Source organism: Plasmodium coatneyi, chromosome 12 (assembly GCF_001680005.1).
Source record: "Plasmodium coatneyi strain Hackeri chromosome 12, complete sequence".
NCBI lineage: Eukaryota > Apicomplexa > Aconoidasida > Haemosporida > Plasmodiidae > Plasmodium > Plasmodium coatneyi.
The window spans coordinates 1,026,757-1,050,223 of NC_033567.1; the positions used below are offsets into that span (position 1 = coordinate 1,026,757).

The 23,467-nt window shown below is 39.1% G+C and overlaps 6 protein-coding genes across 6 annotated transcripts; 3 read left to right on the plus strand and 3 right to left on the minus strand.

The window, feature by feature from the left end:
• Window positions 1-536: 536 nt before the first annotated feature.
• Window positions 537-3,320, minus strand: PCOAH_00039000 (Uncharacterized protein; the record flags this gene model as incomplete). The annotated part of the gene is made up of 1 exon (XM_020060691.1): window positions 537-3,320. One exon carries the CDS (start codon window positions 3,318-3,320, stop codon window positions 537-539), a length of 2,784 nt encoding a protein of 927 aa, XP_019916432.1.
• A 1,284-nt stretch (window positions 3,321-4,604) lies between these two features.
• PCOAH_00039010 (Uncharacterized protein) lies at window positions 4,605-5,177 on the minus strand (the record flags this gene model as incomplete). Its single annotated transcript, XM_020060692.1, has 2 exons — window positions 4,605-4,670; window positions 4,812-5,177. 2 exons carry the CDS (start codon window positions 5,175-5,177, stop codon window positions 4,605-4,607), a joined length of 432 nt encoding a protein of 143 aa, XP_019916731.1.
• A 2,291-nt stretch (window positions 5,178-7,468) lies between these two features.
• Window positions 7,469-8,059, minus strand: PCOAH_00039020 (Ferredoxin; the record flags this gene model as incomplete). The annotated part of the gene is made up of 1 exon (XM_020060693.1): window positions 7,469-8,059. The coding sequence occupies one exon, from the start codon at window positions 8,057-8,059 to the stop codon at window positions 7,469-7,471; it is 591 nt and encodes a 196-aa protein (XP_019917023.1).
• A 1,195-nt stretch (window positions 8,060-9,254) lies between these two features.
• PCOAH_00039030 (Glycerol-3-phosphate acyltransferase) lies at window positions 9,255-10,508 on the plus strand (the record flags this gene model as incomplete). The annotated part of the gene is made up of 1 exon (XM_020060694.1): window positions 9,255-10,508. The coding sequence occupies one exon, from the start codon at window positions 9,255-9,257 to the stop codon at window positions 10,506-10,508; it is 1,254 nt and encodes a 417-aa protein (XP_019916265.1).
• Window positions 10,509-12,254: 1,746 nt separating this feature from the next.
• Window positions 12,255-16,493, plus strand: PCOAH_00039040 (Uncharacterized protein; the record flags this gene model as incomplete). Its single annotated transcript, XM_020060695.1, has 1 exon — window positions 12,255-16,493. The coding sequence occupies one exon, from the start codon at window positions 12,255-12,257 to the stop codon at window positions 16,491-16,493; it is 4,239 nt and encodes a 1,412-aa protein (XP_019916309.1).
• A 4,175-nt stretch (window positions 16,494-20,668) lies between these two features.
• PCOAH_00039050 (KIR protein) lies at window positions 20,669-21,845 on the plus strand (the record flags this gene model as incomplete). Its single annotated transcript, XM_020060696.1, has 2 exons — window positions 20,669-20,677; window positions 20,793-21,845. 2 exons carry the CDS (start codon window positions 20,669-20,671, stop codon window positions 21,843-21,845), a joined length of 1,062 nt encoding a protein of 353 aa, XP_019916595.1.
• Window positions 21,846-23,467: the final 1,622 nt, after the last annotated feature.

Below are 23,467 nucleotides of genomic sequence, written 5' to 3' on the forward strand. Positions count from 1 at the left end.
AAGTGAGAACAAACTTGCAAACATGCTTTCGTGAAAAATCTTACTTCTCTTTCATGTATTATATCTTTTTTTTTTTCTTTTTTCTCATCATTAACAAATTGGTAGAAGCTCCCTAACTTGCATTTTAAAAAAAATATGTATCGTAAGCAGAATTTAAAAAAAAATTTACTTTTCCACAACTCAAGCACAACGCAGTGCAACATTTAAGGTGGGAAAAGTATCATAGGAGTTCACTTATTTTCGAAGTTATAATTCGTAAAAAAAAAAAAAAAAACTTCCACAAAGTATGTACAAAAAAATACACACAAATGGGGCACTATTTTTGTGTGCGGTGTGTCCACTACGGTATCCCCATTTGGGGATGTACACTTTTACAGGAGTGGCGGCGCCACGTGACGGTGGGCATTTTCCCCATTTGCGACATACCCACAAATGGTAAAATTTACAGAAAATCTTACAAAAAAGCAACAAAAAAAAAAAAAACAAATAAATAAATAAAATTTAAACGCAAGTGTTATCGTGATCCCTGCGCAAATTCACAGGAAGACCGTCGAAAAACTTTTGCGCTCCACAGAAGGCACTATATCCGCCTCTTTCCTCTTTTTGAAGCTCAAAAAATTCTTTAAAAAGCCAAAAAGAGAATTCTCCATCTGCAAATTCAGCTTACTCGGGTTCGTGTAAAAAGTTTGCGGCTTCGCAAACGAATCACTGCCGAAGCTGTAGTGATACACATTCGAGTATTGTTTCAAATTCTCGCACAAATGGTTGTTCAGCAAAATTATTTCGTAAAATATGTGGTTGGCCATGTACATCTCCTTCTTGTTCAGGGTGTTCATGTTTATTTGGTACTTGTCTGGCAGGCACTCCTGCAGGCTGAACAGCTTTTTGGTAGAACTGAGTTGCGGCGTCGCATCGGTGGTTTGCAGCGGGGTGATATCCTTCTCCGTTACTTGCAGTTCCGCGCATAGGGGGTTATCTGCCCCGTTTGGTACATCGGTGTGATGATCACCGTCGTCCTCCCCCTCTGCAATGTCATCTACACATCCATCCGCATTTTCATCTGCACTTCCATCTACATTTCCATCTTCACTGCGCAACATTTTACAATTCCCCCTCAACATTTCGATGATTTTTTTTTTTTCAAAATTTTTCCCCAAATCGCCATAGCAAAATAAATCCTCCTTAATTTCTAGGTTCATAAAAACAGTGGCGGAAAGGGACATGGCATCTTTTAATTCGCTCTGGAAATAACTCATCGTGTCGTATACCACACTCAGGATGTTTATCGACACGTTGTAGGAGGTCAGACAAGCTACTCTCAGAAGCTTTTTCAAAAAGGATATGACGTAGTGCAGCGGGATCATTTGGTTTTTTATAGATGCGTGAATTATCTTTAGGAAGCTCGTGTCGGCGTAGTAGAAGCTTGCTGGCGTTATCAGCTCGAACAGCCTCTTGTAGTAATCCGTATACATATTATCGTTCAACTTGTTCTCCCCTTCGTCTGGGCGGTTTTGCTCGGGGGCAGTTCCATGTTCGTTTGTCTCTTCATTTTTTCCTTCTCCCTCCTCCTCTAACTCTTCATCGGAGTCGTTGTCCACATCGTCATCCTTATCGTCCTCCCCGGATCTGCCCGTTTCTCCCCCCCCTTGTAGCAAATTCCCCACGTTTAACTCCGTCAGGATGTGAAACATGCCTGGAAGGGCAGCCAGTGATGTGTACAAGCCCCCGGATGAATAGAAGGAGTAGTTGAAAAAGTCAATAAGGTAGAAAGGATTATTTGTGTATGGAAATACAAACAGTGGAATAGAGTGTAACAACTGGAGAACCATCGAATGTCTGTGGTTAAAGGAGGTTATAAAGTAGAACCAACAACTTGCATACAATCTGGCGTAAATCCTCTTATCTACATTTTCACTAATAAATAAATTGTTCTTTCTGTTCTTCAATTTTAGCTCGATTTTTTTCTTCCTCTTTGGGCTAATAATATAATCGTCTACTTTATCTATGTCAAATTCTTCGTCACTGAAGCTTGCACGGTGCATTAGGTTTGCGTTCCGTAAAAAATTGGTACCCTGTTCTGTGTCACTTCCACCCGTGCTACTGTCCCCCTCCGGGGAAGATGCACCGTCTGATTCTTCGCCAGACGAGTGCACAATGCTATCATCCGTGTCGTAGTTGTTAAACGTTTTCTTCATTTCGGGCTTGTCGTATGGCATTTTCTCCTCCTTCCTTCGGGAGATACGTCTCTTCTTCCTTTTCGCCAGTCCTCCCAACTCCTCATCATTTAGGTCGAAGAGCAATTCGTCAATTCTGCTTCTCTTCAAGTAATCCTTCCTCCTAATGTGAGCGTCTTTAATTTTCTTTTCCGGTTTAATGGAGTTAATTAAAATGCTAAATATGAGGAGGTTTGTATTCGGGTTATCTCTCAACATGTCTTTATCTCCTCGTGCAACTTGCTCCTTCGTGGTGGATCCCTCATTGCGTCCTCCCTCTCCTGATAAGTCATCTTCACTCCCCGAACCATCGTCTCCGTAGAATTTCTCATCCCGGAGACCCTTCTTCAAAATGCAAAAGGCTTTCAAGATAGACAAAAAATAATAATTCAAATCGTAATAAAAGCACAAGTATATTTTGCAAATATATTTTATCGTGCTGATACTAATTTGGTCAATTTTCAACAGATGGAAAATTATTTTTCTAAAAAGTTTAATGGGAAAGGCTTTCTTCGAATTGCTGAGCATCTCGTTTTGTTTTATAAACTTAGGTCTTCCATCCCCCCAATGAGTGGTGTCATTCGTTTCATTTTGAGGAGCGCCACATAAATGGATGGGAATGCCACTGTGGAGGTTGGTCCCCACTTGGCTAGCTCCCTTTCCCATTTCGCTAGTTACTATTTTATCATATATCTTGGCTTCAAATTGGAGACTACCAAACAGAAGGGACAAACTCTTTGTCACAAGAACTTCATCACTATGGCTAAGTAACTCAAAGAGCATATTTAGAAATTTATCGTAACACTCGTTTAGCCACTCCTCGTACTTTGTGTACTCCTTCTTCCCCGTGTCCAGAATAATCAGATCATTCTTGAAAATTCTTCTCAAACTCGCGTTGTCCTCTTCGTCACCACTGCAACGCGTCTCCTCCGTTGAGCCATACAACAATTTCCTCTTCATCCGTTCATTGTAGAGAAGAAGAAATAACTTCGTCAGGTTTGTCAATATGGCCTTCTTGCTTCTGTCATTTTGTAAAGCAGTGAACAAAGCGCAAATGTCATTAGCGACAGATGCGCAGGGGTTATTCTCCGTGGCAGTTTTTCCCATTTTGCAGATTTTTTGCAACCCATAGGGAGGTATATACGCTACTCATAACGGAAAAAAAAAAAAAAAAAATCTCAAAAAAGGATGCCACAGGAGGGAATTTCCCAAGCGAATAAATGATTAATAAAATGGAGAAAAAAAAAAAAAATTCATATTCCCTTCTGACATATTTTTTATTCTTCAAATGGGTAATCATCACTGCAGTATATCTTCATCCCCACCCCCGTACTCCTCACTCCGTGCGGCGAATTTTTTGCAACGTCACAGAAGCAGATCTGCATTTTCACCGGCGCGTTTGCCCTTTATACGAAGATGAATTCTGATTGGTAAAAAGTGCCACCTCGGAGTAGGCTTCCTACGCTATGCCGCAGCGGGGGAAGAAAAAAAAATAAAATAAAATATACATATATACGTTGTTCATGCTTTACATATATAGCATAACGTATTCACCATATTCTTGTATCTCCCTCCGAGCAAAATTTTTTTTTTTTTTTTTTCCTTTCGGTGAAGAGGTGAAAATCGGTTGGTTCAGTAACATCCCAACGGAGTGAACCTCCCAAAAGTCTTCCCTCCCCTGTAATGTGCCCCGAACAGCGACACTGTATTCGCCTAAATCTGTGCGAAGATGTCGCTATATGTCCAACCACTCCTACCATGTATCAAGTGAAGGAAACAGATTAAACTCGTTTCAGTGATTAAAATGCGTTTTTAAAAAAAAAAAAAAAAATTCGCGCATATGTCTATACAGACGTCACCACCGCGGTGCCCCAACTCGCGCACGACCCCATCCCGTACGAGTATGTTATGCACATAATAATTTAAAGTAACACTTGTGAGTTTCGCAAAGGGGTGGAAGTTTGGCTGGATCAATGAGGGGTACGGAAAGAGCTGGGGTGGGAGGCAGCGCTAGGGGGGTAAACGGGTAGGCGGTTAAAGTATTCTAAAATATAAATCTTAAATATAATGGGGGGAAATCAAACGGTTCCCCCGAAACGATAACCAAAGTTAGCGAATTCTTTAATCCCCATTTTAAGAAAAACGAAAGAGCTAACTTTCGCAGGGGAAACAAACGTGTGGGAGTGCCTCCAAACTCTATAAGAACACGCGAAGTGTAGTAAAAGCAGGGACACAAAAAGCCTTTCCTGTTCTTCGGTCAACATGGAACTGTACCCAAGGGGTCCTCCCAAAGTGGTCTTCTCAAAGTATATACAACTGAACGTTAAGGTGCGGCATGCTATTCCCGTCTATGCCTTTCCGTGACTTGTGCTATTCTCTTCACTGCGCGAGTTACACCTTGATCAGGAACTCGCTTTCGTCCCCGAGGAGCTTCGTGGCATGTTTCTTCTTCTTGTGCTGCATGCGGTCATGAGAATACCGCAAGTCATCCAAACATAATTTAGCATCGAGCTGCGCTAAGTAATCCCCAATGGTCCACATAAAACAAAAGGAAAAAAAAATCAATCCATAAACAAGGGAACAGAAAGCTAAGCCTACCTTCTTGTCTTGCACCACAAACTGCAAAAATTTCGAAGCTCTATGAACTGTCACCACGTGGGGATAATTTAAAATATCGATCAAAAGGAAAGTGATTAACATGGTCATGATAATATTGTTCACTATTAATAGGATAATTGTCGATCTGATGGAGGTGACATTTTCTGTTATAATTCCATAGCAGCCAACTGAACAAACTAAAATGATGACAACCCCGTAGAGCACACACAGCACTAATAAATTACATGTCCTCTTCTGCTCATATTCTATGAACCCAAATACAACGACCAGGAAGGAATATATTAGTGGTATTAGGTACAGAACGAATGCTGCCACTCTGTTGGATACACATTTTGAAGAACTCATCTTCTGAAGTGGGAAAATGAATCCGCAGGGGGGGCGCGATGGGGGAAGCTACCACTAAGCAAGCTGCTATGATTACGCTGCTATGACTACACTAGTACGCGTGATGTGTGTGTCTTCCCGCCGGGCGTACAATTGCAACAAAGCACAAACTGTACACACGGAACGGGTTTGCACGCTCTGTCGATCAATGTTGCCGAGGTGGGGCATACGCGAAGGAGCAAGACCAATTAAAAATTCGCTCACGTATAGGCAAATGCACATGAACATGAAAATGCTGTACACGCACTTGCGTCCAAGGTCCACAACGCGAATGCATTCATGCAACAAGAATGGCAACAGGACAGACCAGGCAACTCCCTCAGCGATCACACACAGGCGCAGAAAAAAACGAACTAGCAAAGGTCGATCTGTTAATTCGCTGAATGGGGCTAATTTCTTGTCCACGCTTTGCCTTTTGGCTAATAAAAACGCGCCTCTTTGGTAAGTACAAATGGGAAAAAAAAAAAAAAAAAAAAAGACATCGATTTAGCAAAAAAAAAAAAAAAAACTCTTAACAAAATTTAAATGCACAAGCAAATTTATTAGTTACACTGAACAAATGATGGGTAATGGCCCTTTCACCACTTTCTACTTATTGGTCACTAAAATGGCACCCACACAGTACACATGTAATAGTAGTTTCATGCTAAGTTGCTTCTTTGTTGTCTTTCCGTTCCACTTTAATTAATGCACGCAAAATGTAGACTGCACTGTTGTGTTGCCATGGGGAAAAATTATCGATTAGACTTAAGCGCATGCGTGTATACATCACTAGGGGTATGCACAAATGCGCGAATATAAGCATGTCCTGAATGCTGCTTTCTGGGGTAACTACTCACAGAAAAGTAAAAAAAAAAACAATTCCTATGGACATGTGTTGGGCACCATTTTTTTCGCTCGTCTACATACAAGTGCGCATTGTCACCCAATTTCACCAAATAATTACGCAACATATATCGATGCAATGATTTAGGGAGCACGCAAGTGGCACGTGACTCATTTTTACGTTTTCTTTTTTAAAATGCAACAGTTGTGGTTGTTCCTCCCCGCGACCGTTGCAATTGCCCCACCCCCTGTTGTTCCCTCGCTCCTCGCATACCTATTTGTCTAGCTTCCTAGATCTCCGGTTCAAGTGTCTGCAAGTGTTTGCTCATTCCTGGGGGCGAAGAAACACATGCGCATGTAACGTACTATGCATATATACATACGTACGTGCTCACACTTATGTGCCATTAAACTGTGCCCTGTTCAGACAAAACATTTCGTAGATCTTCACAAAACAACACTTAAAAAAAAAAGTGTTGCCACGTGGCAGATTTGCGCAGATTTTTAATGTACAATTTGTAACACACCAGATCTGTACACGAATTGTTCGGCCAAAAGGAAAATAAAAAAAAAATACGTGAGCAATTTTTCGAGATAAAAATGTAGACATTTTCGCCATGGAAAGACTTTTTTTTTTTGGATTATTTTTGACCAATTGGGTGGCGTATCATTTTTTGAACAGTCATTTCGCGATTTTCGTGGCGTTCAATTTTTCTTTTTTTTCCTTTTAACAAAGGTGCAAAGTAACGTGCGCATAAAGTGCACCCTACTTCGCTCTGCCGGAAACGTGGGGGGCGAGTATTCACCCACGAGGAAAGCGTGCCCATAAAAAACGCACGCATATTCATACATGCATACTATGCGTGTTGGTAGAGCGAATTCATTTTCCCCAGTGATGGCAGCACAGGGGGAGATGGTTAATTTTCCGCTTAGCTTCGAATAGACGCGGTTGGATATTAATACGGTTGCGCAAAAGTGCGGGAGAAAAAAAAAAAAAAAAAAAAAAAACATCAAGTGTGGGAAGGCGAGGGGCACTACGGGGAAGGAAAGACAACGAAAGGGGAACTACAAAATAGGTTATCAAAATAGGTTATCAAAATAGGGACGGTGAGGATGCACGAATTAAAAGTATTCCCAACGAATGCTCAAGTTATGTACGGACGGGAACAGGACGGATCACATTTACTATACCCTCGTGTAGGGTGATGGACCCCGTCGTCTGAACCGTGAACCCTCCATCATCGCTCTCCATTCCGTATGTGCTTTTCCCCTTTACGTATGAAAACAAACCCAAACAGAGAGATTAACTTATTAATTACGCACAAAAAAGGGGGGGAATAGCGAGAATGGTTGGAGCACTTGGCGACCGCCTCGTTCAGGTATACAGCACGTGCAGACACATATAAAATGCGCATAAACTAGTATAGTCACATATCGTGCAGCTCTTCCTCCTTGTGCGTTTCGATAACGCAGTCCGACTTGGGGTAACAAGTACACAAAAGAACATATTTCTTCTTCAGCTGCTCTTCGTCCAGGTAACTCTGGTCCTCATTGTCTACCTTCCCTTCGATTAACTTCGCAGCACAGGTGGAACAACTTCCTCCCCTACAGCTATACGGCAGTTCAACGTTCTGTCTTTCGCAGGCATCTAATATGTACTCATCTTCATCACACTGAATTTTCTTCTCACCATCATTTGTTCGAAGAGTGATGTTATAAAACAGCTTGTTCCTGTTGGCCGATTTGAAATATCTCCTTTTCCCACCATCATTGCTCAAGTTACTAGACGTGTGCCTCGCATTAACTCCTCTGTCCCCACCTACAGGTAGGCATGACGCTTTTTTAGAGTTTACCAGATTGCTAATAAAGCTGGAACAGGCTTTCTTCTGTGGGGCACATATATTTATTCCTCTACTTCCATACATATAATTTAGGGTGGTTCTCTTGTTGCTGATTTTGTATGTATTGCTCTTTTCTGTTAATAGTAAGAGCATCAGGAACATGATAATTGCCGTCATGTTTTCCTCTTCGCGCCTTGCATAGATCTGTTATCACAGGTGCACATGTGCAGATGGGCCGATTGGCAGAAGCGCAGGCACGCAGAATGTGTGCGGTGGACGTGAATACCTTTCGCTTCACACTCTTGGACGGTTTGTACGCCCCATTTGGTAGCTTCTTCCACAAAGGGGGAGTGACCCTCACGAATGGAAAGGCCGCTTGTGCAAATGTTCTATTTGGAATTGTGTGGCTCTGCGTGGGCATATACACATATGAATGACAAGATGTACGTGTATTAGTTTAGCGTATCACGCTACGCTTGCCATGTGGCTTGTACCATGCTCGCACTGTCCTTTCGCTTCACCCTGGCTCTCTTTCCTCAACTAGTCACGCGGGTCACGCCTTTATTTTGCTCACGAATTGGTTAATATAATGCTACGCGGAATGGTAAATAGCAGCTCATATAGTTTTCTTTTCTATGCGAAAATGTTTGAAAATATTTTATACAAAAAGGCCAATTGGCATTTTTCCTTTGCATCTTTTTGAAGAAATGTAGAAATTTCGTTTGACCACATTTGCGGGTGAAAGCGCATAGGAAGGATTACCTAGCTGTACCTTGTTGCATTTTATTTATTCCATTTTATCACTTTTTTTCTTTTTTTTTCCGTGTTTCAATTTAGCGTGTGGTGAAAAGGCTAACTCGCGCAAGATCCCTTCTGCAGAGGACATAACGCGACAGTGTACACGTGCGCATGTGCATACGTACATGCAGGCTAGTGAAACCCCCGTTTGCACGCATTTCTCGACACAACACTTGCACAGCGTCGCCAAACAACTCTGCATACGCTTGTGCACACGGTCGGAAAACGGATTCTAAAAATGGGGCATATGCGGAAAAAAATGAAGAAACGCGGGGACTGTCAGAGGAGAATTAAAAAAGGAAGAAAAAAAAAAAAGAAGCCCACGAACGAGCCAAAGAGACTTATAACACGCGCGCGCAACGAACCACTGATGAACGAACGCAGCTAAAACAGCGCAAACTACCAATGTGCAACCCTGGGTAGGCCAAGGTGTTGTATGTGCACCAATGTCATTCTTATGCGAAACGTGGACATATTCTGCATACCCTCATTTTTTCTGTTTTTTTCCCCCCGCCATACGCTGATCATATGTACATCCAATATTCGACCCGTTTTGTAGAACCAACGCGGAAAAATGCTACACCTGAGGAAGGCACTGTTAAGCGTATTGTTATTTGTCACCATCCGAATGACTAATGTCGAAAGTGTTAAGAAGAATCTGTTGCATTACGTAAAAAACTATAATCCCTGCGACAGCTTCGTTAGGGGCGTTCGAAGTACACACACAAAAGGCACCATCCGTGCGTCACAAAATCCAATTTCCACTACCCCAAATGGGGACAACAGTGCAATATACACCCCTCCCATTAGTGGGAACAAGTTGAACTACCCAACTCTGGAAAATAACACCTATGAAGAAGCCCTAAAAATAATCTCCGACAAATTAGAGACACTAAAAGAAGAAAACACGGACAATGTAGAACACATCGATACATTCTCTGGGTTCTTAAAAAACTACTTTGATGAAATGAAAAGACATAAATCTTGTCCTCCACAAATATTTTTAGAAAATTTTTTAAAGTACATAGAATCCTTCAAAAAATATAGATACTATACCTTTCCAAATGTTCACAGATATGATGAAAGCTTACACGAATGGTCCTTACAATTCTGGTCCCAATTGATAGATAAAGAAAACTCTAAATTTAGGGGCACTCAACATATTGAGAAAATGCAAAAATGGATAGAACAAGGACACAACATTATCATATTCAGTAATCACCATATAGAAGCTGATGCAAATATAATTAAATATTTTTTTCATATTCATAACGCTAGTAACATTTCCCGAAAAATTATTTTTATTGGGGGTCATAAAATAAGGGCAGATCCTTTATCGAGGCCATTTAGCGTTTCAGCTAACCTGCTTTGCATTTATTCCAAAAAATATATTGAGAACCCCCCCGAACTTAGAGAAGAAAAAATCATGTTCAACCATAAATCTTTAAACGCTTTGAAAAACTTATTAGCAGAAGGGAGAAATATCATTTGGCTAGCTCCCAGTGGGGGCAGAGACAGGAAAGACCCTCATGGGAACATTAAAATTTCTACCTTTGATCCCAAAATTATACAAACTTTTCACATCTTTGCAAAACGGGCAAAAATAAAAACGCATTTCATAGGACTCGCACTGAACACGTACAATATATGTCCTCCTTCCAACACGATCGATGTTGACGAAATAGAAAAACAGCGATCGTGTGCATACTCCCCCGTGGGGCTTAATCTAGGGGAAGACATTTTTGAGGTGTATCCCACCATGGACGAAAAAGAGATAACAAAAAAGTTGTACACCTATGTGAGTCGGCTGTATAGTGAAATATGCTAATTGGCGGTTCTGGTGAAAATGCCAATGGAAATGTCCTCCCCCATATGGGGAACCACGGTGAAGAATTGTAACCTTTACAGAAAGCACGCCCATTAGTCACACCAGACGGGGCATTTTCGCCTTCCAGTCACCTGCACATGCCTCCTCTTTGAGCTCGCCCAATTATTCTCCCATATTTGTTTCAAAATTGTCTTCTATTTGCACTTTCTCATTACGTTTTTTTCGTCGATTCACACCTCGCATTTCTTATTTATCACTTTTTTTTTAGATACCATAACTTTGACATGACGTTACGGGGGGGTGGAGAAGCATACGACAACTGGGCACGCTTCACAGGACATTATGTGTACGTTGCGTTCGTGCAACTGAGTTGATCTCTTACCCCGCCATATGTTATTTGCACTCATTTGTGAACATGCGCAGAGGTACATACGTCCATAACTGCTTATGTCATTATGAATGTGCAAAGTTAGAAAGTTTGATTTCCCTTGTTCTTGCCCCCCAAATGGCATATATTAAAAAACGGCAACAAAAAAAAGAAGAAAAAAAAAACACAGACGTATGAAATATGCGCAGTTTGAATATGATATTTTTGAACATTCTTCGAAAAATTAACCCCCTCCCTTTTGATAATTTTATGATATTATAAAATTTTATCATAAAGTGTTTGTTTAATGTTTGCCTATTTAAAGGAAAATGAGCCAAATAAAAAGTTGTCTTTTTCGCTTTTTTTTTTTTTTTTTTTTTTTGTTCTTCCATGTATTGGACTTAATTCGTTACTGATATGAACAGGTTAGCAGTTTTTTTTTTTTTTTTTTTTTTTTTTTTTTTTTTTTCCAGCTAGCCAAAAAATTCCATTTGACCTTTGCAAGTATCACATCACACGCACAGATCAGTGACTTTTATTTTCATTTTTAATGTCTTTCTTTTTTTCTTTTTTTGTTTCAAAATTGTACAAAAATGTGGCACAAAATGGGATAAAAAAAAAATGTCTATTAAAAAAGTTTCAAAGTTTTGAAAAAAAGGAGAAACAACTTTCTTTTTTTTTTTGTTAATGCATGCAATGTTGTAAGCTCTCTTTTGTGGCATGGAGATTAACAGTGCACATGTTTATTTTGTTTGCGCGTCGAATGGTGTGGAGAATTAACCTCGTTGTCATTTTGAAAAAAGCGCATTTGCATACTATCACGTTCCTGTTCCATCTTACGCGTAGATGTTAAAATAAGGCGCCACTTCCTGTCTCACTGGCTCATGCAGTACACCTGCGTCCGACAAAAATAAAAGGAGAAAAGGAAATGAATGAGGAACCCCAATACAAGTAGCTGCATTATATACGATCAACAGTGCACCAACCTGTGTTACACTGTATTCATCATATTTAGTACCATTGCACAAAGATGTGTGCTTTTATTCGCATGTCCTATGCATGATGTGTTCGTTTGTTTGTGCTTATTTCCCGTACTACTCTGTAGAATAACTTATTCTGCTTTCATAGGGGCATTTTGCAAAATAACCTTTACACGAGATCACCCCTTTACTTTTTAACTTGTTTTTATGTCTTTTTATTGACACCACTTAGACGTTGACAGTACATCCATTTGTATTTTCAGCACGTAAGTCATCACAACTGTATGTGCTGTCCCTTTTTCTTCCTGCACGAATGAGCTTAAAAGAGGCGACAATCGCTTCTACGACGTAGTACACGCGAAGTGCACACGAACCAGTTACACGGGATTGAAGGGCCAGATGGACGGAAAAGGAACCAAGTCCCTCGGCGAAAAAGCAAAGAAGTTTAACACCAAGGGAACCAATCAAAATGCAGATGCGCATTTTAATATATCAAACGGGGGCCAAAATGACGAAATGTTTAAAGTATTCCCACTTGGAGAAGGTACACCTCAAGGAGAATTCGAAAAGGGTAGGGATCAAGCTAGCTCATCGATGCAAAATGACCATTTTGTGGACAAACTGCAACAACCCGAATGGGATGCAATGTACACACGCAGCAAAACGGAAAATAACTACAACCAAAAAAATGTCTTACGCAATGAAGAGTCAGAAGTGCTCACGAAGAAAAAGTCGCTTCCTCTTTCGTTTAGTCACAAATCAAATTACGTAAACAAGGCAGAAAATGGGAAGATCAATAAGGCCAGTTCTATGCGTATAAGCAAGGGGGGAAGTGAAAGTATGGATAAATTTTTGTCTTTTAGGGACTCAAAAAAGGGGAAAAATGGGACCGAAAGTCACGTAGGTGCGTTCACAGCGAAAGGTTGGCCAAGTGCGGGAGACGAACCAAGCTTGCATAATGACACAGACGAGTTCGATCAACTAAACGGGAAGAGCAATCAGAATGAGCAAGACGATGAAAGCGAGCAGGCCGCACAAAATGTTCAAAACGCACAACCTGATCTTGCGGTAAAAAAAGAAGAAAGCGCAACAAATAATCGTATGACAGAAAAAAAAAATTGCACACAGGAGAGGCAACTACATGGGCACGACTTAAAAAAGAAAAAAAAAAAAAGTAAACAAGTCCAGAATGAAGTAAGCAAATTCTTCACTGGAAAGGAGTTACACACAAAAAACACGGAAGGGGAAAAAGCGGAAGAAGCAGGAAAACAAGAACAGAAAGAACAAAAAGAACAGAGCGCCATAAAAAAATTAATTCCAACAAAAATAAATGATGAATTGAGTGTGCTGGAATTCAGGAAGGAGAAAAATCGCGAAATTAAAACAAAATTTGAAAAAATCTCCCTAAACTCACAAGGGAAAAAGCATACATTTGGAAAGCTAAACAATAATCAGAAATATTCGGATGGCTTACAGGAGTCTTCTGAGGAACAAATCATGATTCAAAAAATTTTCATACAACAAAGTGACACAGACGACATAGTTCAGAAGAAGGTGAATTCCATTGAGAACATTTTGGAGGAAACCGAAAAGAGGAATATGAATAATTCACTTAAAAGAGCTAATAGCTTCAAAACGGGGAAAGAGAAAGAAATTGGAAATGCCAGCACGGGCCAAAGTATCGCCGTGTTTCATGACCACATGGAGGAGCAAAAGGATGAGGAGTCTACCCCCATTTCGCGTGCACCACTTGGAGATGAAGTCCAAAAAGTGGTGAAAAAAAAAATTAACAAAATGGAAAGTTATCATATTCAATCGAATGAACATTGCCATGTCAACAATGTAGAAATGATGAACGAATCGGGAAGGACGTCCTCCGGCTCGTCAGACGAATTAGTAGACATCAAAATATACGACGACTCCGAAATAGAGGAGGCGAAAGAAAGCGAATTAGACAAATTCTGGCTTAACAGAGAAGTATCATCCCTTTTGAATAAATCGAAACCGCATTCTGCTAAATATTCAGACGAGTTCAATTCGCGCACGCCCAGATCTAGCGGTGGAAAATACATCAATGGGTGGGGCATCCCAACAAGCGAAGAATATTCACAAGGAGAAACAACGAATCGGAAAATAATTTCGCCCAAAATGAAAAGATACGAAAGTGATATCATCCCCACGGTAAAAATGAAGGCAAAAAATTTTGAGAAGCGAAACACAGCCGATAATATAGAAATGAATGACAGGTACATTATCTTGGAAGAGCATGACGGAGGGATATCTAGGACACCCAATCGAAGACACAGGGAAGATGCTCCGATTGAAAAGTACACTCATAGTAGAGACCGCACTACGAACGGTGCGGAAAAGGAAGAAAACATGAACGACATGGCCAGCAAGGTAGATGCCATAAAGAAGAAGTTAGCCCTCATTAATGACACCGACGTCGACCTCATCAACTTTGAAAATTTCGACATGTACCAAATCGATTTTGATAAATTGGGGCTAAAGGTGGACAACTTAGAAAAAGAGGAAAAGTATATTTTGATGCTCTACATGTCGGAAAAAAAATTGGAGTACCTCCGGGGCGAAAGAGAGGCACACAAGATGGTCCATGTCAGTTCGGAAGCATTTCCATTAAATTATAGAAAAATGGTGGACGTGGAGGGGGTCACATTAAGGGATGATGAGAAGTCAATACCAATGAGGAAGTCACCTAGTGGCATTAGTAGCGATGTAAGTGGCAGCAGTGATTGTGGATTTTTTCAGTTGGGGTTCCTGGTCGAGCTGTACCAGAGGTTGTCGAAGCAGCAGAGCATGACGTCGAAGGGGGAGGATAAGAACCAACCCAGCCAACCCACTGCCAACAATGAGAAATTCCTTCTAAAAAAAGTGCTAACAAATTTTATATACCTATTTATGCAAGATGAGTGTCTAGACAGACTGGTAAAAAACTATGAAAATATGAAGCAAGCCAGGGGGAAGGAAGACGCGGAACGGGAAAATTCGAAATGTTTACACTACATCTGTAGTAGCCTGTTACAGGGCATTCCTAGCTGCCATTCGTATGAGGGGGGAGACCCCATGGGGGCAGATTCTTCCGAGGTGTTTTACAAAATAGTAGAAGAAATAGGAATCAAGTTCCTATGCAACGATAAAGTAATGGGGAAAATAAAACAAGTACAAATTATTAATAACATGTTAAGGGAGGAAGTTAGAACCTATTCCATCAAAGTTGCATGCATGGATAAATTTTTCGACATAGAACCAAACTTCATTGAAGAAGCTGAGAAAGTCGTACTTGGAGAAAACATCGGGTTCTTTCAAATGCACACATTAAAAATAAATTATACATACAACTATCATACCCATGAGAGGAATACAAAATTGCTCCATCAAAATAGCAACCCTGTTTGGAATTTTTTTTATGGCTATTTTAACGACATTTACAATTGGTATAGTGAGAAGAATGGAAGGGATTTTTCTCCCCAGGGTGAGGTAGAAAATGCAGAAATTAATAAAGACATGGTTTCTTCGAAAAGGGTCTCCAGGAATTTTATCAAAACTAAGGATCAGTCTAGCGGGGTAGAGGAAGGTCCTCTCAGGAAGGATCACAAAGGGATGAATGCTGATCAGGTGCCACCACATCCATTAGACGGCAAGAGTGATAAGGAAAAGAATCGAATTCATCCGGGGAGTACTTCCTCCCACACAGTGGAAACCAAACAAAGCGAGGAACAGGAGGATCTAAGCGAAAACAAGACAGATGCAAAAATGGAATCATTTAACATTATGGAAAAGAAGAAACATCTAGCCAATATAAACTCTATGGAAAGGACAATATTGAGTAATTCCACCAGGATTGAAGAATGTCCACTAGAAAGTAACACGTCAAGTGTAGATAATTTAATTTCTTCGGATTATAACAACCTAGGAAATAGTAGGGGCTATGGTGATTTGACACCCTTCGAGGGAGATCTCCTCCCGGATGTTGAGAAAAGTCCACAACCCGATGGAGGCTGCTTGGAGGATGAATGTGGGAGCCATTTGACTGATAAAATAGGTATTGATCCCTCAGGTGACATCCTTAGCGGCCGAAGGAGCAGCATTAATCGAATAGAGACCAAGACGGAACCAATTCCAAATGAGCAAAAAAAGAAGAAGAAAGATGAAATACAGGAATCGCACCTAGTTTCGTTTAAATACAAAGGATCCATACCAAAGGGGGAAATAAACCAAATGAACAATATAAGTAGAGCTAAGAACAAAAATACAATAGGGTGCTACCTCTCTGCACCAAGCGATGAAAAATTGATTGCTGTTCAAATAAAGAATGACAAAATTGAAAATGTGCCTGACGCGCATTTTCTAGTGGAACGGTGTAATAAGTACAACAAAGAATATAACGACTCCTTTGTCCATATATTAAATTCGAGAACAAAAAGTTACCTCGCTGTAGATCTTCAAAGCGGGAAGTTCCTCTTTACGAGGAAATACGATGACGTGTTCTTTACAGATGAGAGCAATGTGGAACACAGGGTATGCACCTACTTCCAGCTGCAGTCCATATCTGACTTGATGAAAAGCGTGATCATCGAAGACCTGGTGCAGAGTTTGGCCGACGTGGTTCTGCGCTAGGGGGGGGGAATGTTATGGGGGGGGTAGAAGCGGTTGCTGCGCGTTAACTGGCGCTATCGCACCTGTATGTATACCTATGCATGTGCGAACGTACCCCCGTCAGTTCTTGTTTTCACCCTTTTTCCCTCATGGGGTGCAACACGTTTGTAGTGACCATTTTTTTTTTCCCACAACTCCTGCGTTTTTCTTATCTCCCGTTGCGATAGTGGGTTTAATTAACTGTTTTATTGCGTCCACTATGCGTGCATATTTATTCATTTATTTATTCTTTCTTTCGACGCATATTATCCTTGTCCAAGATGCATCCGTCTGAACATTCCATAAATGACTTTTTTCTTTTTTCTTCTTTTTTTTTTTTTTTCTATTATACGGCGTGTATTCTAAATTACCATCTCATCCTTTTATCCTATCTTCTTCCTTCTTCCCAACTTTCCACCTTGTATATGAAGCGAATTAATATACTTTACGCATATACTTCATACATATACTTTACATATAAGGAACACATGCGTCACACATGAATAACATATAAATAGCACATATACATATGTATAATGAGAATATATCATAAATTACATTTTATAGAAAAATGAAGAAAAAATGTTCAAATAAAGTAGGAGTGTCATATATGTTATTACAGAATAATCATAGTAGGATGTGAAGAATATTTATGTATGAATTCAAGAGTAATAGAAGAATTGAGGTCAAACGTTAAGATAAGTGTAATGTGGCAGAAAACAAACATGAAATATAGGGAGTCCACAGAAATTTGGGAAAATGGCGGTAAGTGCTAAACAAAGTGGAAGCTATTGTAAATGTAGTACAATATATATTTAATATGTTAAATCTATATATATATATATACATATGGGGTGGCACATACATATATATTATTTACTATATTAATAGATGAGTTGCAGTGCAAGTAATACAGCCAATAGCATGTACTATGAACCATTCAATAGAATAATAGGGGAAAATAGTTGTGAAGATGATGAGTGCATGCAGAAAGAGCAAGAGTTGGAGGAGATACTAAGTGAATACGACAATGGAGAAACTATAGCGGGGAAAATTGCACAGGGTTGGTGTGTTATAAACGGAAAATGCGGAAGGACGAAACCAAGAGCGTTCGATGGTATTACTTTTTATTATTGGTTAGGGAATGAAGTGTCCAATGCACTCGAAGGTGAAAAGGACCACGAATTCCCGAGTATTATAAGTAATGTATGTAATGCAGTGCAGAGCACTGTTAAGAAGGAGATAACCAGTAACATCTTCAGGGAAGATAAATACCCTTCTACATGCCCTAAAGTAAGTAAAGAACAATTCCAGAATTTGAAGGAATTATACGATTATACTCTTAATAGTAAGAATAGGAGCAATAAACCAGTGAATGGGAATACATGCAAACCGGAATGTGCAGAGTACATAAAAGGAGTTATAGGGACCTATAATAAAATAAAGGCGGAGTGTGGGGGTCGAGGAAGGGGAGGTGTATTAGAATGTTATAAGGAATTTAGTGTAATGCTCCAGCCAAGTAGGACAGGTATGCAAATTGCGAAACCAGAACAATTAACTTGTGCTGTAGTACCAGCACCTGTCAAAGTTCCTGAAGCACCAAAAGAGGTTGTTCCTGAGAAAAAAGTTCCAGTGGCTCTTCCAAAAAAACCAGAAGTACCACCTGTCAAAGCTCCTGAAGTACCAAAAAAACCAGAAGTACCACCAGTGGGAGGTCCTGTGTTGCTGCAGGGGCCAGAAGCGGGTGTTTCATCACAACAGGAAAGTTCAAGGATCCCACAGAATGCAACAAGTGGGGAGGATGCAGCAACAGGTCCACCACTGTCCACTATTATCCCCTCCGCTATTGGAATAGGAACCCTTCCAATAATCGGTTTCCTCTTGTATAAGGTAATAATTATGAGTGTGCACTGTTGAATATGCACAATGTAACTAAGAAGCATTTATTTTTATAAACAACAAATATGGAATAAACTATATGTTATACATGACATACACATTCCTTTCCTTCCTTCTTTTCTTCCCCTCTTCCTACTTGTACTTTCCCCTTACAGTATACTTCCTTATTCCGTGGGATAGGTAACAGCTCTTCTAACAGAAGAAGAAGAGAAACAACAATAGAACGAAACATGAATATGGAACCTGATGATTCTACAGAATATTCAACAGCAGATTACACAGACGATATGACAGAAAATTCAACAGCGGGGGACTCAACATTCGATTCAACAGACGATTCAACAGAATATTCTTCGGAGGATGAGTCAACAGAAGGTTCCGTCTCATATACTACTATACCATCTGCCAGAAGAAGAACAAATAATAATAGAGGGGCAAGAAATAATAAGGTAGGTCATCGAAATATAAGTTATCAAAACATGTGATGTCTACCCCTTCCCTTCCCAGAAGTGCAGAATAATATGGAATATCCCCCTTTCCCCCTTAATTATGAATAATGTGTAAGTGTCCCCCTTCCCCCCCAGGGGAATATAGTAATGTGTGCATATATTTCATATATAAAGAAAGGGCGAATATCGCCGTTGCACACATAAACTGTATACATATTACAATAAATGAGCAACACTGTCCTCTCCCCACACATATACATACATAGGAACCATTTCCTACTTCACATATATACGTACATGAATCATTCCTAATACATGTAAATCATTTTACTTATTTATGTTTAGTGTGCCTGCTCCACAGCCCTCCCCTTTATTTATGACGACGGCATAGGTGATGCTACTATACTCCCCTGTACCTACTAACAAATTAACTTTCCTCCTTTACCGTTCTATTAAAATAAGGAGGAAAATAAAAACAAGTTATAGGTTAGAGCGTTAACCCTAACCCGCTGCGATGCTGTTGTAAAATAAGAATGAACAAGGGGGTTGAAGGGGGAGTTATTAATACCGAATACATATAGAACAGGAAAGAATCAAGAAAAAAAGGGGCGGGAATACCAATGTATAAGGGGGCACATATATCCATATATATTCCTCTTTATATACATAAAGAGAACCGGACACAGGAACAGTTTTCATTATAAATTTAGAATCACACAATCCACATAATTTCTCCAACAGATGTATATTTAGTGTAGAACATTATTCAGCACATACATATAGAATGAAAGTGAAGCACTCTGTATAATACAAAATATTTGTACTGTGCAGATAGCTCTTAATTAGAATTCTAAGTGTAAAATATATTTCTATAGTCCGAATAATATAATCTAGAATTTTAGATTAAGATATAAAAGACGAAAGGAAAACGAAGAACTATTAATACAGAATAAATATATAACAAATAGGTATAAGAAAAAAGAAGAAGTGATATATAGGAACACATATACCCATATATATTCCTTCTCCATATATAAAGAGTACCGAATACCAAAGCACAGCGCAACGGAAGGAACAAATTTTTAAATAATAGGAATTCTGAATGAATTACATATTCCACATTCGACGTTACACATGTTGCACATATATTGCCCTCCCCCCTTTTAGCATATTTCTTCCTTTTATGCATATATATATAGTAAGGAATATTAATATTTACATAGGAGTAAAGGAAAAAGTAAAGTACTCAATACATGTGGAATTGGGTGTAATATGTGCCTACATGAAGGAAAAAAAAAATTTTCGAAGTGACAAAAATTTGAACGGAAGGTATAGAGTATATTTCCATAGTGGAAATAACACATTTTAAAATTTTCACTTTAGGAAAGGCAAAAATTATTATTTAAAGAAGGAGGAAAAAATAAGGAATAGTAAGGAAGTAGTGAGAAAAAATAAAAGAACTCATGCACAAGCAATAATATGGTGCATGACAAACATAAGAATTTGAATTTCTTCCTTCTTCTTTTCCTTGCACATTACGATTCAAGCAAATTGGTTCCTACATTCCTGGCTCCAATTATAAGCACGATGATTTTTATGCATATGTGTATTATCGCTACTGTAGGAATTTAGGAAAAGTATACTAATAGAAGAACTGAAAGTTCCATGTGTACCCATTCATAATGTCATCATTGTGAACTACGTATAATTTCCACTATTTCAATATTGGGAACTTATAAATATGTATATGGGAAGCACCATGTTTAGGAATAAATATATTATACGCAAAGGAAGATATACACATGAACCATGGCAAAGGTAATACGATTTTTCTTCCTTCCTTTGGAAGAAGTGTACTAACGTGTACATAATATTCTATGTGCAATATTATGGATGTACAAGAGTATATGAGCTTTATAAATTCTGTTTATAGAAGAATCCTTTGGATGAACTACCTTCCAGGGAAATATATAGAAAATTAATTGGGAATAAAGAGCAACATGGGGACGCAGCCTGCGACCCAGAAGTAAAGAATGTATTGAAGCAGTATGTTAAGAATACAGATCTTGAAAATAAAATTATGGGAGCACTGTGCTCCGTATGTAAAACAGAAAGTGGCACAAAGACAAAAAAAGATTACTGTAATGCCCTTTATTATTGGGTAGGTGAAGAATTATGGAAAATATTATCCAAGGAATATGGGAATGAGGAACAGGGGAAACAGAGATTTTTCAAAGCAATAGGTGAATATCAAGATAAAGTAAATAAGGATAACGGGAAACACGGGTGCAGTCTAGCTGAACCTAGTGATGACCCTGATATTTTTAAGAAACTGAAGGAATTATTCGATTATACAGTGGACAGTGAATTTATATGTAAAGCAATGAACGGTGAGGGAACACCGTGTCATGAGGAATGTCAGGCATATATGCAGAAAGTAAAGGACGCCTACACCACTGTGCACGCGAAGTGCAAAGGGGATACAGATGAAAGTTGGTGTGTGGATTTTAGGGAGTGGTACCGGGAATATCTGAAGACGGAGACATTAGAGTTAAAATGCCCTCCCAAAACTAAACCAAACCCCAATCCAAATCAAGCTGGTAGTAGTGGTTCTTTTTCCGATGCCGATTTAAAGGATGATGTTTCTGGTGGAGAAGGAAAAGGAGGGAGTGACGGTGGTGGTAGTCACAGAAAAGAAGGTGAAAAAACTGATGTTGGTGGTGGTGCCGTTGCACCTGCTGCTGTATCTGGTGCACTAGCTACTATAGGATTACCAACATTGGTATATATTTTTTACAAGTATAAACCTTTCTTCTTGAGAAAGCATAACCACTCTGGTGTAAGAAGGAATAAAAGATCAACTTTCAGACATGAATTGAACACCTTATCAGAAGACGACGACTATTCTACAGAAGTAAATTCCACGATAAATTCTACACTTGAATCATCAGAATATTCTGTTCCATATACTGTTCCGTCCAGATGAATGAAGGTTGGGGGACGACGCAGTACTTTCTGTCCAAGCCAATCGACAGGAGGAGGCGATGAAAGGGGCAAAGAAGCCCATTACGGCGGCTGAAAAGGGGTAACAGCAGCAGGAGCAGGAACAACAAGCACAATTTTTTAACAATGGTGAAATTCTAAACGAATCACACACTTCCACACTTCCTTCCCACATACTCACACATATTCCATACATTCCACATATTTCCCTCCTACGAATGTAGGGGCACTATGGAATATTGATAAATTTATACATATATAGGGGGAAGGTGAAATACTTCATATAGAATAAATATATGTACTGTAAAGAAAAGTTCTCATAAGAATTGCAAGTGTGGAATATTTTCTTAAATGCGGAATAGGATAATTTTGAAATTCTTATTTTAGGAATGAAGGAATTACATTTTAAAGAGAAAGAATAAATAAAAATAATAGGGAATAATATAATAATAAATACGAACTCACGCAAAGTGTAATAATATGAAGAGGAGGAAAGTAAAAAGTTCCACATATATATATATACAGAATTGTACACAGTAAGCCCAGTACAAAGGTATAAGGAGGAATATTTTTGTTTACATGTCCTTCATGAAAAATAAATACTTAAGTAAAGAATTAAGAAATTCTATATATACACTATAACAAAATAATCCAAAAATGAAATCGTAAGGAAAAATAATTTTCACATAAGTTCAAGAATAATAACGATAGGAACAACACTCGTGTGCAAATACATAGTAATAAGGGGAAAATGCATAAAAGGGATGGAAGAGTATAATACCTGAATGAAGAATAAACTTCATATCAGTACATTTCTCTAGCGTACGATTCTTAAATTAAGTTGAGGGAAGAAGAAATATTAATATACATTTACAAAGAATGCACATAGAAGTTAATGGGAGGAAGAAATATTACATTTGTACAATGCATATAGTGGGATAGCAGGAGAACATGCATATATTAAATTGAAATAACATTATTACCAAGCCACAAATTATTACAACAGCAGAAAAGAGCAAAGATGTCAGGACCGGTACACACATTACTTTTCTTATTCAAAATATATATAAATATTATGCCTACAGCATACAGTGCGCGCAACTTAGGAGGAATGCAGAAATGCACATGGAAGCACTTATTTATATATTTTGACTTTCTGATCAATTCTATATTTATAGGTAACAAGTACAGATAACTTGCTTTCACAATTAGTATACGAGAAGTTCGAGAAGGAAGAAGAGCACTGTGCACTCAGTGGAGGACAAAAGAAAACCAAAGGGGAAATAGTGAATAGTGTACAGCTTGCATGGAAGATACACGGAATTAAGGAAGAATTAACCGCGAAGATTGTAAATGCCTGGTGCTGCTCATGCAAAATAAAGGATGAAGGTGGGTACAATTATGATCCCTGCGAATTTCTATACTACTGGATAGGTCATAAAATAAAGGGGAATTTAGAGGATAGGGATTTTGCGACTGCCATGAAGAAAATTTACGAGTATCTGGTACAATATCCATGTGGAACTCCGTGCACTAATATATATCCTGGTATTGGTGAAACGGTTTTTGACTTCGCCAGGAAACTATTCGAGTATGAATATAACA